The 14,182-nt window shown below is 36.8% G+C and overlaps 2 protein-coding genes across 2 annotated transcripts in view; one reads left to right on the top strand and one right to left on the bottom strand.

Moving 5' to 3' along the window:
- The window catches only part of zmat4a (zinc finger, matrin-type 4a), a 137,872-nt gene that overhangs the window by 3,247 nt on the left and 120,443 nt on the right, over positions 1-14,182 (bottom strand). The window lies entirely within an intron of this gene.
- tcima (transcriptional and immune response regulator a) lies at positions 483-1,522 on the top strand. The gene has a single exon (XM_084115707.1). The coding sequence runs from the start codon at positions 689-691 to the stop codon at positions 989-991; it is 303 nt and encodes a 100-aa protein (XP_083971833.1). The 5' UTR covers positions 483-688; the 3' UTR covers positions 992-1,522.

Raw genomic sequence — 14,182 nt, 5'->3', positions numbered from 1 at the left:
CATCCAAAATCCCAGTTTAAAACTTACAAAATGTGCTTCCTGTGGTAAAATCTAAAAGATCTGATTTTATAGTCTATATTATTTTATAGGGCCTGGTTTCACAGACAGGTTTAGATTAAGCCAGATTTAGTTCAATTAGGACATTTGAGTAGCTTTTATAAACGTGCCCTAGAAAAAAAAAACATTACAGGTGTGGACCTTGAGACAAAACGGCACTGATATATTTTGAGATTTGTCAGTGAGTGCAAGTTGCTTTCAGTTAAAACTGCTCAAACATGCATTTTAGTCTGGGACCAAGTGTAAGCCTTGTCTGTGAAACCACCGTGGGAATATGTCTGAAGGGTCAGGTCAGGTAGAAAAAAAAACAAAAAAACTCTTTAGGTTGCAATTACACAACTCTATCTATGAGATAAACCTTGCGCACTTATGTCGTCAGCATTCTCATCCATAATTACTAGCATTTCCAAAGCTGGTGGCATGTTGGCGAAATAGCAGCTGAAGGCGTTTCTCCAGAGAGGCAGCGCGGATGATGTCATCTCCGTGAGCGGGACATGAGCGGGCTCTCTATAAAGAGCAAGCCGTCACTACAAACTCCTCACTCTTCTCAGTCACACTCACAGCCATCAAAGCTGCTCAGCTCGGTCGAGTTGGCGACTCCAGCGCTGCTAAACGACACAAAAGCCGCAAGATGTCGACCGACATGTACTCAGAATCTCGCCGGGTCTGCCCTTCGATCCACGGCAACAAGTTTGACACAGCGAGCCGCAAGCGGGCAGTGGCGAACATCTTCGAGAACGTCAACCAGGACGCGCTCATGAGACTCTTCCAGAAAGCGGGAGACATGAAAGCCGAGGAGAGAGTGAGAAGCATCTTCTCCTTCGCGCAAGACCCCGAAGAGACGGCCAGAGCTCTGATGGCCCTCAAGCAGAGGAAGAAGGACAAGTTCCTGCGGATCGCGGGGATGCTGCGACACTTTCTGAAGCTGCGTTGAGCGTCTTCACGCGATGACTCGCGGCTGCAGGGTCGTTCATTTCAGACCGCCGGTGTCATTTACAACCTGGCGATGACGGACACGTCCAGAGCGGACGAGAAAGGTCCACACGGACATGAAGGAAAGCCTCGTCAATGACACCAGCCCATTGACGCAAGACATGAAGGACGGGACGCACAGTATCTGGAGCTGTGGAGGAGCTCAGTGTGAAGGAGTCCCCTCGTGCATCATACTATGAAGACGCGCGAAAATGTTTCTCGTGAACTATGCATTTTAAAAATGGACATTTTCACGTACTACTGCACCTTATAGGTGTATTTGTTGGAGCACAAGAACTGTGATTAGAGACAGAAGTTATATTGCCTGAAAACTGCCTATAAATAGTATACCTTGTCTATGCCACTTTGATATTGTGATACGTGTTTAACACAATGGCCACTTATTTATTTGTCACAATGTTATAATAACACCAGTTAATGCATTTTTCACAATACTATTTTTCATTATTTGTATAATAAATTATTAACTAAACAGTGACTCTTCTCTTTCTTGAATTTACATTTGGTTTTAAAATGCCTGGGATGGAGTTAGATGATTTAAAGTCAGTTCTCTAGGCTGCTTAATTGTACATTGTTTTAGGCACTTTCTATTAATTAAAAAAAAAAAAAAAAAAAAAAAAAAATATATATATATATATATATATATATATATATATATATATATATATATATATATAATTAAAATTGGGGGTTCTCCTGGAGTTGTTCCCAACTTTAACTTTAATAGATACGGCCTTGTTTGCCGTTAAGGTCCCATATATCTACTCTACAAAATCAAGTTTGACACATTGATGTGTGAAATCTGAAAACTATACAGCTATTGCTGCAAAGCGTAACCCACAAACCCACAATTTCAGTTGTATAGTACAAAATATAATATCAACAATACAGCTTTTATTAGAGATCAGAGGTATTACTTCTTTTCTTTTTACTTTCACTTTTTGTGAAATAAGGCTGAAATAAGGACGGACGGTCACACCTGTCACTCATCACTTGGTCTGGTTAATTTACATGCAGGCTCGTCCCTTTGCTTTGCAGCTTACCAGACCAGCGTGAACCAGTTTCTAGTTGAATCAGCCGTTTGTTAAAGGTGTAGGCTATTGCATTACCGTGGTGTGTAGATAAGAAGCTTTAACAGGGGCTCATCTCTTTAGATCTTTCTCTGTGTCCGTTTTTTTTAATAATTTGATATATACACTGTGAAAAAAGTTGCTGCCTTAAATTTTTAAGTACAATCAACTTGGATGTTTAAGTCATTTAAACTTAAATTTCATTAAACTGACTTTTAAAAATGAATTGAATATCATACAACTTATAAGAAAAGTTGAAAATTGCTTAACTTATTTTGGTGAGTTAAAGCAATGTAAAAACACATGTTGTCATAACTTATTGATCATATATATATATTTTTACAGTGTAGCGATAAGTAGTTTAGCACATTCAGGTGCTTTGTCAGACTTTTGGCATGGTTTAGGATTAGGGCTGCAAGAGGGGAAGATCAGTGGATGCCTGATAATCTTAATGCTCTGATCAGTTGCCGTATACTGGCTCAAACCAGTTCTGATGGGCTGGGAATGCGTCATCTGACATCTGACTACCTTGCGGTCGTGTAAGGTCTAGACGACAGAGAGCTCAACCCCCTACCTTTGCTTCATCGCTGCCAAGAGGGAGTTTCCTATGTAAATATTCACCTGGCAAAGGTGAATGTGGTGGAGACGAACACACACACACACACACACACACACACACACACACACACACACACACACACACACACACACACACACACACACTTAAACGTGATTGTTACAGGCAGTGTGAAGTGTGAGCTATTATTAAAACCTTTTGAACTAGAGCAGCTGTGGGAGTTTAATAAAATAATGACATTCAACATGACATTGTTAGAACGCAGATGCAGTGTGCTTAATCATCCAACTTTCTGTTTAAGCAAACTACAATATATTTTTTTGTTCAATTTGTCTGTCAGCATTCATTTCCTTGTTTTTTTTCCTTTTATGGTAACATGCTTGTTTAGGTCTACTACTGCTAAATATTTAAGCCAATTGTCCTGTCTGTCTTGTGTGCTGTATGATATGCTTGACACAAGATTGTCCTCTTTCTCCCACCCATTTCCTGTCTTTCACTGTGTTCAGAACAAGGAACTTTGAAGTGAATAGACTGCGTGGAAGCAATATGTGTATGTGTGTGTGTAAGTTGCTATAGTGACAGAAGGAGCAAGGTAGAACTGACAGCAAAGCTGCTTTTATCAGTTTACACCGGACTCAGGCCTCTCCGGTACAAACTCGTTCAGAGACTGACAAGTGATAAAGGAACCAAAACTGCTTGTGGTGTTGCATCAGAAAAGTGAAAAGAAAAAGGTTAATTTAGGTGAACAAGAAAAAGTGGCATTTTGTGGACTTAAAGTAAAGTCCACTGTTCTGTTCTGAGTTAGTTTTTTTTAGTTCCAGTATAAATTAATGTCCCAGGTCCATTTTGTGTTAACATGGTTTCCAGATAGCAAGTGGAATATTTTAATGTTTGCATTAACATACTATTTATTTAACCTGTTAACTGTCACTCCACTTTTTCAGCATAGATCTGAACTTAAATGGTTGTAATTCATGAATGCTTTGGAATACAGACATAAGGTTGGTATTATGTCTGATGCAGACGCGGTGTAGAAAAGTTATAGTAGTTTAATTTTACTGTAAAGCAAATGTACCGAACTAAACATTTTTTATTTTAAACAAAATATATATTTTACTAAATATTTTGGACTCTAAGTCATTTGTCTAACCAAGCTGTGCTCCAAATTTGAAGTCAAACCACTAAATAGTTTAAAGTACAATTACCATGGTAATGCAATGTCCAATTGCATTACCACAAGCTGTGTGTCGTGCTTATCTCACATTAGCAATCGCTCCAGCTGCCTCGTTCCGCTCCAACGGCTTTTGTAACGTTAATAAATCTTTAATACATTACTGGTAATCCATGAATATGAATTCTGGCCGAGTCCTGTCATATTCTCCACCTGCTGTAGAGGTGAAGACAGCAACTCCCATGATTCCGCGAAATCAAGGCGTCATCAAGCTATGCCTTTGTTTTGAATAAACGACCTCTAGTGGCGAAAAATTACATAGTGTTCCTTTAAGCTTTCAAATTTCGAACCAATATCAATAATCAATAAATAATAACCAATATCAATAAAAAAATTGGCATCTTTAATTTATTAACAGCTGTTGTTTGGCCATTATTTAAAAAAATAAATAAAAATAAATATATATATATATATATATATATATATATATATATATATATATATATATATATTAATAGTCACCTATTTTTTCGCAGAGTGTCCACCTTTTTACTGAGGTGACTGTTCACTTAAAAATACATAAATTCAGTAATCAATTCAGTGATCTAAAATAGTGATGTCAGAGTGGTTGAGTTTGTAATTATTAGTCTGTCCGTTTCCAGCAGTTTAAACCATTCAGGGAATTTTGTTGACTGAAAGTTTAAAAGTACTTGAATTTTCCTCTGTATTTTGTGGTTATCTTTTAATATATCTCTGGTTTGATTTTTGTACTTTTGATTATCTAGATCTGAGAGAACCGGGTATCGCAGACACATATTGTCCTCCGGGGTTTAATGGATTTCTGCATGTGCACATAAATTCAGTTTGCAATTGCAAGAGTTTTTCCATTTATACTGTACCTTTAGGCTGAGAATTTAATATCTGGGTGTAACATTTAAATTCATTCTTAAGTTGGCATGCCATTGGCTATTTTTGTTTTAGATAAAGCTGCGAACATTATAAAAGTGATTCCATTTAATGTCTTCTGAAACAAATGTGGTTGTCACAAAAGCAGAACCAGACAGCTTCACCCAGACATTTCTGTACACATTTTTCCTCAGCTGAGTAAGAAGTCTGTTTCTGTCATGTCACCAGCCCAGCTGCTGACAGACTAGTTTCTCTACACACAAATGCTCATTTAATGCGCATTGTGACCATGGTTCCTCTATTGGCATCAAATAACCTATTATGAAAGTGGTGATAGGGAAATATCCACCACACCACAGCCGTCCAACAGACGTCAAGCAGGATGAGAAATGCTTGTTTTACAGGAAAGAAGGGGTTACAAGTGGGGCTGGCATTAAGTGGTGTGTTCAGACTGCTTTCCGCTATGCATGCGGACATGATTCTCTGTTTCCTAAAAGCACATACTTTTTCTGTAAGTCACTTCAAGCCTAGATGGCGCTGAGTGAGAGATGACCCACAATGTTGATGAAAAGCCCATTGTTACCAATGGATGAATCAATTCTTTGTGTTTGTTTGTATGTGTATGTCTACATTTGTGCGTATATGTGGTACGTCAGTGCAGTGTATTACATCTGACCTCTACAGCCCCGACGTCACTCGAGACCAGCTCTGCTGACTTGTGTTGACGCAAAATCCACATCCCAAGCAAAATATTTGGGACATTTCAGCCATATTTCTGCAATTCCCCGTACACTTATATCCATCAAAAGTGATGATTTGATGATTTTTGCGGTCGATAAATGAAAATGTAACATAGAAAATAAAAAACAAGTGTACAAGACCATGTTTTTGAGAATGAAGGAAACAGTTTAAGCCAATCTAAATGACTAAGTGACACAATCTTAAATCCCATTAATATTCTGTTCAAAAGTTCAGGGTCATATAATTATATAATCGTCTTATATAATTGAAAATACTGTGTATCTGCTACTGTTGATGTTGGAGTGTTATTTTCGAAAACGAATGCTTTACACACTATTGGACCTCACATTTTATTATTATTTTTATACTCTTTTCTCTGAATTGTTTTTGAGGAGACACCGTAAAAGCAACCCTTTGTCACACTCGTACAAAATGCCTCCGACAATAAGATAGATGACGCTCTAATCGTATTAAGTGTTTTTCTGTGTTAAATCTGCAGGCTGAGAAAAGAATATCTGTGAGTAACATCAAAATGTATTCTGAACCTTTTTTTTCTTTCAATGGAGCAATATGAACAAAACTATAAAAATGATTTCAATAAAAAGGTGAAAAAAATGGCAAATGATTTCTTTCAGATTTTTTAACTTAAATTTTAAGTATAGGACTAAATCACCTAACAATGTTCCAGGTAAATCTGAAAGAATAATCATTTTGCAGCATGCAGTAATTTACATTCACTGCCCCATATTGCACTTTAACCTTGTGTTTCTCCAGGACCTCGGATAGACTCAGTCATCAAATGCGTTCTCTCTGGAGGGGATCTCCTCTCTATTGTTCTCTCCCTGTCGTGTGTGTTCTGGACAGAGGAGTGAAGCCTCTTCCTGTGTGGCTCTTCTGGCTGCCCCGGGCAGGGCGGCTGTCTCGGCCCGCAGACTCTCTGTCTCGTTGCAGTTCCACTGGCCGGCCTTGCCATTGTTCTATCCCTCCTCTCCTTTGTCCTGCTCCCCTCTCCACCTCTCTCCCCACTCCCTATGTCCTCCTTTTTCTCTGCAGGTGTTGAGAAGGAAGCCCTCTCAATACCACACAATGGCAGAACAGCCCTACTATTTATATATCCATTTCTCTGCTTATTTATTTATTCTCCTGGGTATTTTTGGAGTGCTGTTAATTGTGCTCAGAAGAAGTGATTTAATAATAATGGGCTTATAATTACTTAATATAGAGAGACAAACAACTTTTATATATAGTTGGTTATATATTGCAACCATTTAGATACTTTTTCTTAGAATTGATCAATATATTGGCGGTTATATGTGCCATTTTGATAAATGTCATACAGATAAATGTATGAATTTTTAATGTTAGGTATTGGTCATCTAAATAAAAATGTGCTGATGTTTATATTATATATGTATATATGCTTCAAATGACACTAAATATCATATATATAGATATACAGGGTGGGCCATTTATATGGATACACCGTAATAACATGGGAATGGTTGGTGATATTAAAGTCCTGTTTGTGGCACATTAGTATATGTGAGGGGGCAAACTCCTCAAGATGGGTGGTGTGTACTAATATATACTAATGTGCCACAAACAGGACTTTAATATCACCAACCATTCCCATGTTATTACGGTGTATCCATATAAATGGCCCACCCTGTATATATATGTGTGATATTTAGTGTCATTTGAAGCATGTAGGGATCTAGATGACTCTTAGGAAAAATGGTTCAATTGGATTCTATATAAAACCCTAGGGCTCTTGACTCAATTTTATAGAACTTTAATGCCACAATGAAGAAGAAGAAATGTATATAGCAGAAGAAATGTCTTAAATTAAACTGAAGAAATCACATGTAAGAGCTCTTGATAATATTATTCACTTTACCTGTATTACACAGAATGAAGGAGTGTAGAGTTAAACACGTCACAAAATGTTTCAGTGTTTCATCAAGGCGAATGAGGTAACAGTCTGTTTCAAAACTGATGACAGGCTAAACATCGTCAGAATGTTGTCTTAATCTTTTAAAGACTTAAAAGTTTGAATCTTGTGGTTGCTGGCAAAGTGTCAACTGTGTGTGTGTCAGATATAAAGATGTGCGAACTTTTGGAGTCTTCACTAAACATGTTTTCTGTTGACAGACAGCCAGTGTCTAGTGGCTTAGTTAGACAGAATACTAGAATCCTGCTTAAATCACTGATTTCATCACATCAGCATTCAACAAATCAGAGAGGCTGTTCTTTGGCCCTTGTTACGTGGCTTGTTCAATTACTCATTGAGCGTTGTCTGGGTAACATGGTAAATGCTGTGCTACCTATTTATCTACAGTAAATGATTTCATAGTACATCCTGTCTGTTACGTCATATCAAACTCCGAGAATGCCTCTTCAGAAATTCATTTTGCGTGAGGTGTTTCCTCTGAGAAGCCTCTTTAAAAAAAATAAAAAGTCAAAGAAAATAATAAAACAAAACATATTACAAAATAAGATTTTGTAAAATTATTTTATTTACTTTAGGGAAAACACCTCATCCTCCTCATAAAATACTCAGATAATTGTAGCTAGAGAGAACAGTGCATCACAGAAACATTTTGCGCACACAATTTCAGTACAGGTGTGTTTCCATGTTATGCCCTCAGGAATATATGCGTGTAACACTGACATTTGTGTATTTCATAATCGAGATCTTGGCTAATACACAGTTTTCTCATCAATAAAGGTACGACTTCTGTAGAACTACCCAGCTGCGCTCTGTTTAACATAGGAGGTTGATAAGAGAAACGCATGCTGATAAGATCCTAATATACAAGGTTTGAACCTACAAACGACTGGGAAGGAAGTGAAAGGAGCCTGGCGTTGTCACCTTTTTCCAGTTCAGTCTCTCGCCACATTGAGGCCCTGCAAATGCTCTTAACTTCCTATACATGATGTTATCGCACCGAGTCATGGGAAGGACTCATTGTTATAGATTCAGGTGAAGCATTTATGATAAAATCACAAAGAAAAGCTATCATAAATTATGTCTGCTATTGTGAGCCTGCCTTTGTGAAGAGCTCTGCCGTTTCCTCGGAAAGATGTAATCAGTGTTGATACTGAATCTGAGTTACTTTTCTTTATAAACTCTCACTCCCGCCATGCACTTTCCAGAATCCTCTGCCTATTCTTGCATGTAGTTTTATGTCTTTTATATAACTTGTGATATTTTAAGGAACAGTAGGAGGTCATTATTTTGCTCGTTCCATCCATCTGGGCTTTTTATCACTGCTTCTGCATTTATTCCCACATCGAAAAATCGGTCCAAATAGATAGTGAGGAGAGAAGAGAGAAAGCAGTAAGAATGCAAAAGATGAGATGGATGAAGTAGTATGTCGGGTGATGATGGTGAGGTATCTGGCAGGACAAGGAGGCCACATGATGGGAGTATGACCACTGTAGTGGGAAGGATTAGAATGGGTAGCCAATGGCAAATGAGCCAGGTCACATCAGGGGCACCGATAAAACAATGTGACCTAAATAGACACCAGCTGACTAACATATTTGTAACTTGAATGGAACATCTTGAAGGCATCTCAGACAGGTCTAGTTAGATTACAGTTTCAAACCAAACAGACTCACTTTTTGACATTACTGTGAAGGTTAACTTCTGGAAAAAAGAAAGGACAAATTAAAAAGTCATTTGCATCTAATTTCTTCATTCTTCTGTGTAGCTCAAAGAGTAGAGCACTGTACTACAGCAAAGTCATAGGTTCAATTCCCATGGAATGTAAGAACTGATAAAATGTATGCTTTTTAATTGCAGTTTGAGTTGCATTGGTTTACAAGCCACTTAACTACATGCAAAATTGGGTTCAATTCCTTTTGCCTAAATAAGTACTAAAATCACTAACTGAAAAATAAAAGCAAAACTGAACTAAAACGTAAAATAAAACTATTTAGAAAAATACAAAAACGAATAAAAATAACAAAATACTAAAACTTAAACTAGTTACTTAAAAGCTTCAAATTTAAAATAATACAAACTATAACAGTAAATAAATAATACTAAACCAATAATGGACGGTTTTCACTCGTCTTAAATTATCTAAATGTTTTTAACAATTTTGGCCATTGATTGTTTTTGTAAAATGTACATAACGTAACTCTCCTGTCATTCACAATAACATTACTGATTGCATAAGTCTGCAGCGCCTCGGTTTAGTTTACTTTTTGTTCAGTGCTTGGGAAGAGTTCCAGCATAACAAAGCCCTGCATTGACTCCTATTATAACATAACATTAACAGAAAAGACCACACTGAAATGATCAAGTGTCAAAACAACAGACGCAGCCCCAGACCCCATGACACTTTTGGAGCCATCTGAGATCCAAGACATCTGGCTGTGTTTTTCTAGTGGCAGCAGCAAGTGAATGCAGGTGCTCTGGGCCTGTGAAAGAACTGGTCTCAAACCTGTTCAGCTTAACCACAGCCAGATCAGTCCAGAAAGAGTAGAAGAGAGAGCACATGGGCTTAATGCTGCCGCCTGGTATCTAAAGCCATTAAGCAGCTCAGCTCTCCGAGCCGTGCACTGTCAACTCCACTTCACACCCAACCTGGGCTGCGATGTACAGCAGCACGAAACCAGTTGCTTTTTGATACTTTTGGTGGGTTTGTTTGGTGTAACTCATTTTGGAATCTGTTTTATGCAAATGCAATTTAGGTTTCTTCCAATGCCCTCTAGGCTAGTGAAATGTGCTCCTGACTGAAGCTTTAGGTCACCTGAACACTCATCCTTACCTCTGCATTCCTGCTGGAACCTGATTAGCTGGTTCTGAATGACCCCTCTTCATGCTGAGATTATTTGAGATATTCATTTTATTATGGGTTCAGATAGAATTTGGTTGTGAGAAACAAGTATTAGAACATTTATAAGGGGAAATTTGGCAGGTGTATTGTACACAAAATAATATATCAGTCAGAGAGGTAATAGTAAAGATGCAATTATATCATATACATCTCAGCATAAGTTGCTCCGCAAAACTTTAAGATCCTTACTATAATAGAAAAACAACAAACTGGGCAAAGTTGAGTTGTGTATTAAATCACTCCATGCCCTTCAGAGAGAGTGTAAAGAGGGTTTGTTTAACAAAAGTATGTGGCTCTGATCCAGTAGGGGCCAAAAATAGTGTCTTAAGATTATTTATCGACTATTCAGTTGTATAGTTTACCCGACTGAATGTGCCAAAAAGACAAGAGCTATTTGTTTATGTAGACTGCTTCTCCTTCAGTTAAGGCCAGCCAGGCACGTGGCGTCTGCTAAGAGCATCCCGTTTGTTTGAGTGAGTGTGTGTGTGTGTGTGTGTGTGTGTGTGTGTGTGTGTGTGTGTGTGTGTGTGTGTGTGTGTGTGTAGAGGAGGATGAAAGAATAAGCATGCTTAGCTCAGGTCAGGCATGCACTTTCTAAAATTGTTTTTGTGGACCTGTAAAGGAATGTGTCTTTTCTGAGTGTACACAAACAGAAGAGAAAGGAGGGAAGTAAATAATTTTGCAGGCATTCAAAAATAAGACTGATCTTTCGTCTAATTGGCCTGAATCCTTGGTCTTGAATGCTCTCGTTTTTTTTTTTTTTTTTTTTTTTTTGGTTGCTATTGTTAGTCAGTGATGATCATTGTAACATTATTTTGTTCTATTCTGCTCAAACTTGCTGCAAATGGTAACACTTTACAATAAGGTTCATTAGTTAACTACATTAGTTAACATTAACTAATAATGAACTGCACTTATACAGCATTTGTTCATCTTTGTTAATGTTAATTTCAACATTTACTAATACTTTATTAAAATATTGTTAACATTAGGTAATGCACTATGAACTAACATGAACAAACAATGAACAGCTTTATTTTCATTAACTAACATTAACAAAGATTAACAAAAACAGCAGTAAATGTATTGCTCATTGTTAGTTCATGTTAGTTAATACATTTACTAATGTTTAATAAAGGAACCTTATTGTAAAGTGTTACCCTGTAAATAAATGAAAACACACTTGTTGCTTTTTGATTCCTTTAGGGAAATGGTCAGGGGAGCCATCTAGTGGATAATCAGTGAAACACACCAACAATATGTATTTTGCATCAATATGAATATACTAAATGAAAAAAAAAATTTGTCCATTTGGAATTTGTGTACACTTAAAAAAAAAAAAAAAAAAAAAAAACGCCAGTATTGTAGTATTCTACTTCCTCATATTGTTTGAAGCTCTCTTGTTGTATAGAATAACTAAAACAATTTTGGGGTAAAAAACAAACAAAAAACAAGAAATTAAATTCAGAATGAGAGATGAAACTGTTCAATTTCACAAGATCATTTCTGACTAAAAGTGATATGAAAGCATGTGATATACAGTACATGTGTTGAATATGTTTGTGATACTACCATCTTGTGGTGAAGAGTTGTGAAGGGGTCAAGGTTTGATAGGCTTGGTCCAGTTAGATGAATTTTCTATTTTGTCAAAATACACAGATATTTTTTAAAATGGCAGTCGGTGCACTTTGCATTTGTCTTCGTCCACAGAGAAATTCAAATAATTATAAAGACACAACATTTCAAGTCGATCATACCAACAGTACTAGTTCTAGTCATTTTTAGATTTAGCATCATTATAGAATCTATGTCATTTGTGTGTCCTCAGAGTCAAAACACACACACACACACACACACACACACACACACACACACACACATATATATATATATATATATTTGTCCTACATTTAAAAAAAAATCGTTCATTCCTTTCAGGAGTTATAACCATGAATAAATTATGCCATTTATAATACTTTTAGTTGCTGGTATGTGTGATTAAAAATTCAGCATGTTTTTGATAATTAAAGGGACCCCAGAGAATCTTTCTGCACTAGTTTTATTTTAATTGGCTGAAAATCCGTTTCATAAAAAAATGGAATAGCACATGGCCTGTAGATTTGAGCCCACTTAAAGGAATAGTTCACCCAAAAATGTAAATTATCCCATAATTTACTCACATTCAAGCCATCCTAAGGGTGTAAGACTTTCTTTCTTCAGCCGAACACAATCAAAATTATATGTATATATATATATATATATATATATATATATATATATATATATATATATATATATATATATCCTGGATCTTCTCAACTTTGTAATAGCATTGTGTCCGAGTTTTTGCTAAGAGATCCAGTAAAGAAAGCATTTGAATTCGCCACAAAAGTAATAAGTCACTTTGTCACTTCGCTGCGAGATCTAGTGAAAAGCATTCCAATTTCTCTGTTATTAACCTATTAGATCAATCTCTATTAGATCAAACAGCGCTGACGTGGAAACCAGGAGAAATTGTGTGCCAATGAATAGGATTTAAGTCCACAAATCAGCAACATTCACCATAGATTTAATGTAGTAACACTAACTGTAATCATAACCATGGAAGTTTGGCAGGAACAGTAAAATGATTTCAAGTACATCACACATCTTTTCCCAGCACTTCAAAACTCAAATATTATCATATTTAAATGTTATTTTTAATGTGTAACGTACCGAACCGTGACACCACTGTCGCGTCGAACCAAACCGAGAATTTTGTAAACGGACTCGATTGTTCACCACACCGGCATCAGCCGTACCCGCATTCCCGAGAGAGTCGAGTTGGTCGGCGGAAGGGGGACCTCTGACCCAACGTATGACGTCGCTCCTCTTCTCTTATATCGAAATCCTCCAAAAAATTTCTTTAAAACTTCTCATTTTAGACTTCTAATTCGTGACCAGCATTTTGTCTTGCTCTATCCTCTGTGCCTGCGCATTCATCAATTTTCACCTAAGCTTATGCTACGGGTCAACCTACTTAAAGGATTAGTTGACTTTCAAAAAGTTTTTTGCTGATAATTTACTCACCCCGATGTCATCCAAGATATCCATGTCTTTCTTTCTTCAGTCGAAAAGAAATTAAGGTTTTTGAGGAAAACATTCCAGGATTTTTCTCCATATAATGGACTTTAATGGCAACTAACGGTTTGAAGGTTCAAATGTCTATCTCAATGCAGCTTCAAAGTCTCTACACGATCCCTGGCGAGAAATAAGGGTCTTATCTAGTGAAACGATCAGTCATTTTCAAAAAAAAAAAAAAAAAAAAAAAAAAAAAAAATATATATATATACTTTTTAACCACAAATGCTCATCGTGTACCATCTCTGAGATGCGCCACGCATTGTGTCATCACGTTGGAAAGGTCACGAGTCACGTCATCTATCTAAGTTATTTGTCTGTGTACTCCGGTTCAAAAAGGTAGGGAAGGGCGAAAAATTCCATCTCGTTTTCTCCTCCAACTTCAAAATCGTCCGACATCTTTGTTTTAATTTATTATTATTATTATTTTTATTTATTTTCGTGACCTTTCCAACGTGATGACGTAATACATATATATCTATATACATCTATATATGCGCTATATATATATATATATATATTTTTTTTTTTTTTAGAAAATGACCGATCGTTTCACTAGATAAGACCCTTATTTCTCGACTTGGATCGTGTAGAGACTTTGAAGCTGCATTGAGACGGACATTTGAACCTTCTTTGAACATTGAAATAGTTGGTTGCCATTGAAGTCCATTCTGTGTAGAAAAATCCTGGAATGTTT

Source organism: Abramis brama (assembly GCF_963993115.1).
Source record: "Abramis brama genome assembly, chromosome: 5".
Classification (NCBI taxonomy): domain Eukaryota; kingdom Metazoa; phylum Chordata; class Actinopteri; order Cypriniformes; family Leuciscidae; genus Abramis; species Abramis brama.
This window is presented reverse-complemented; position numbering and strand designations above follow the sequence as displayed.

Coding starts and splice junctions, on each gene's coding strand:
- tcima (XM_084115707.1), top strand. CDS start 689: ATGTCGACCGACATGTACTCAGAATCTCGCCGGGTCTGCCCTTCGATC.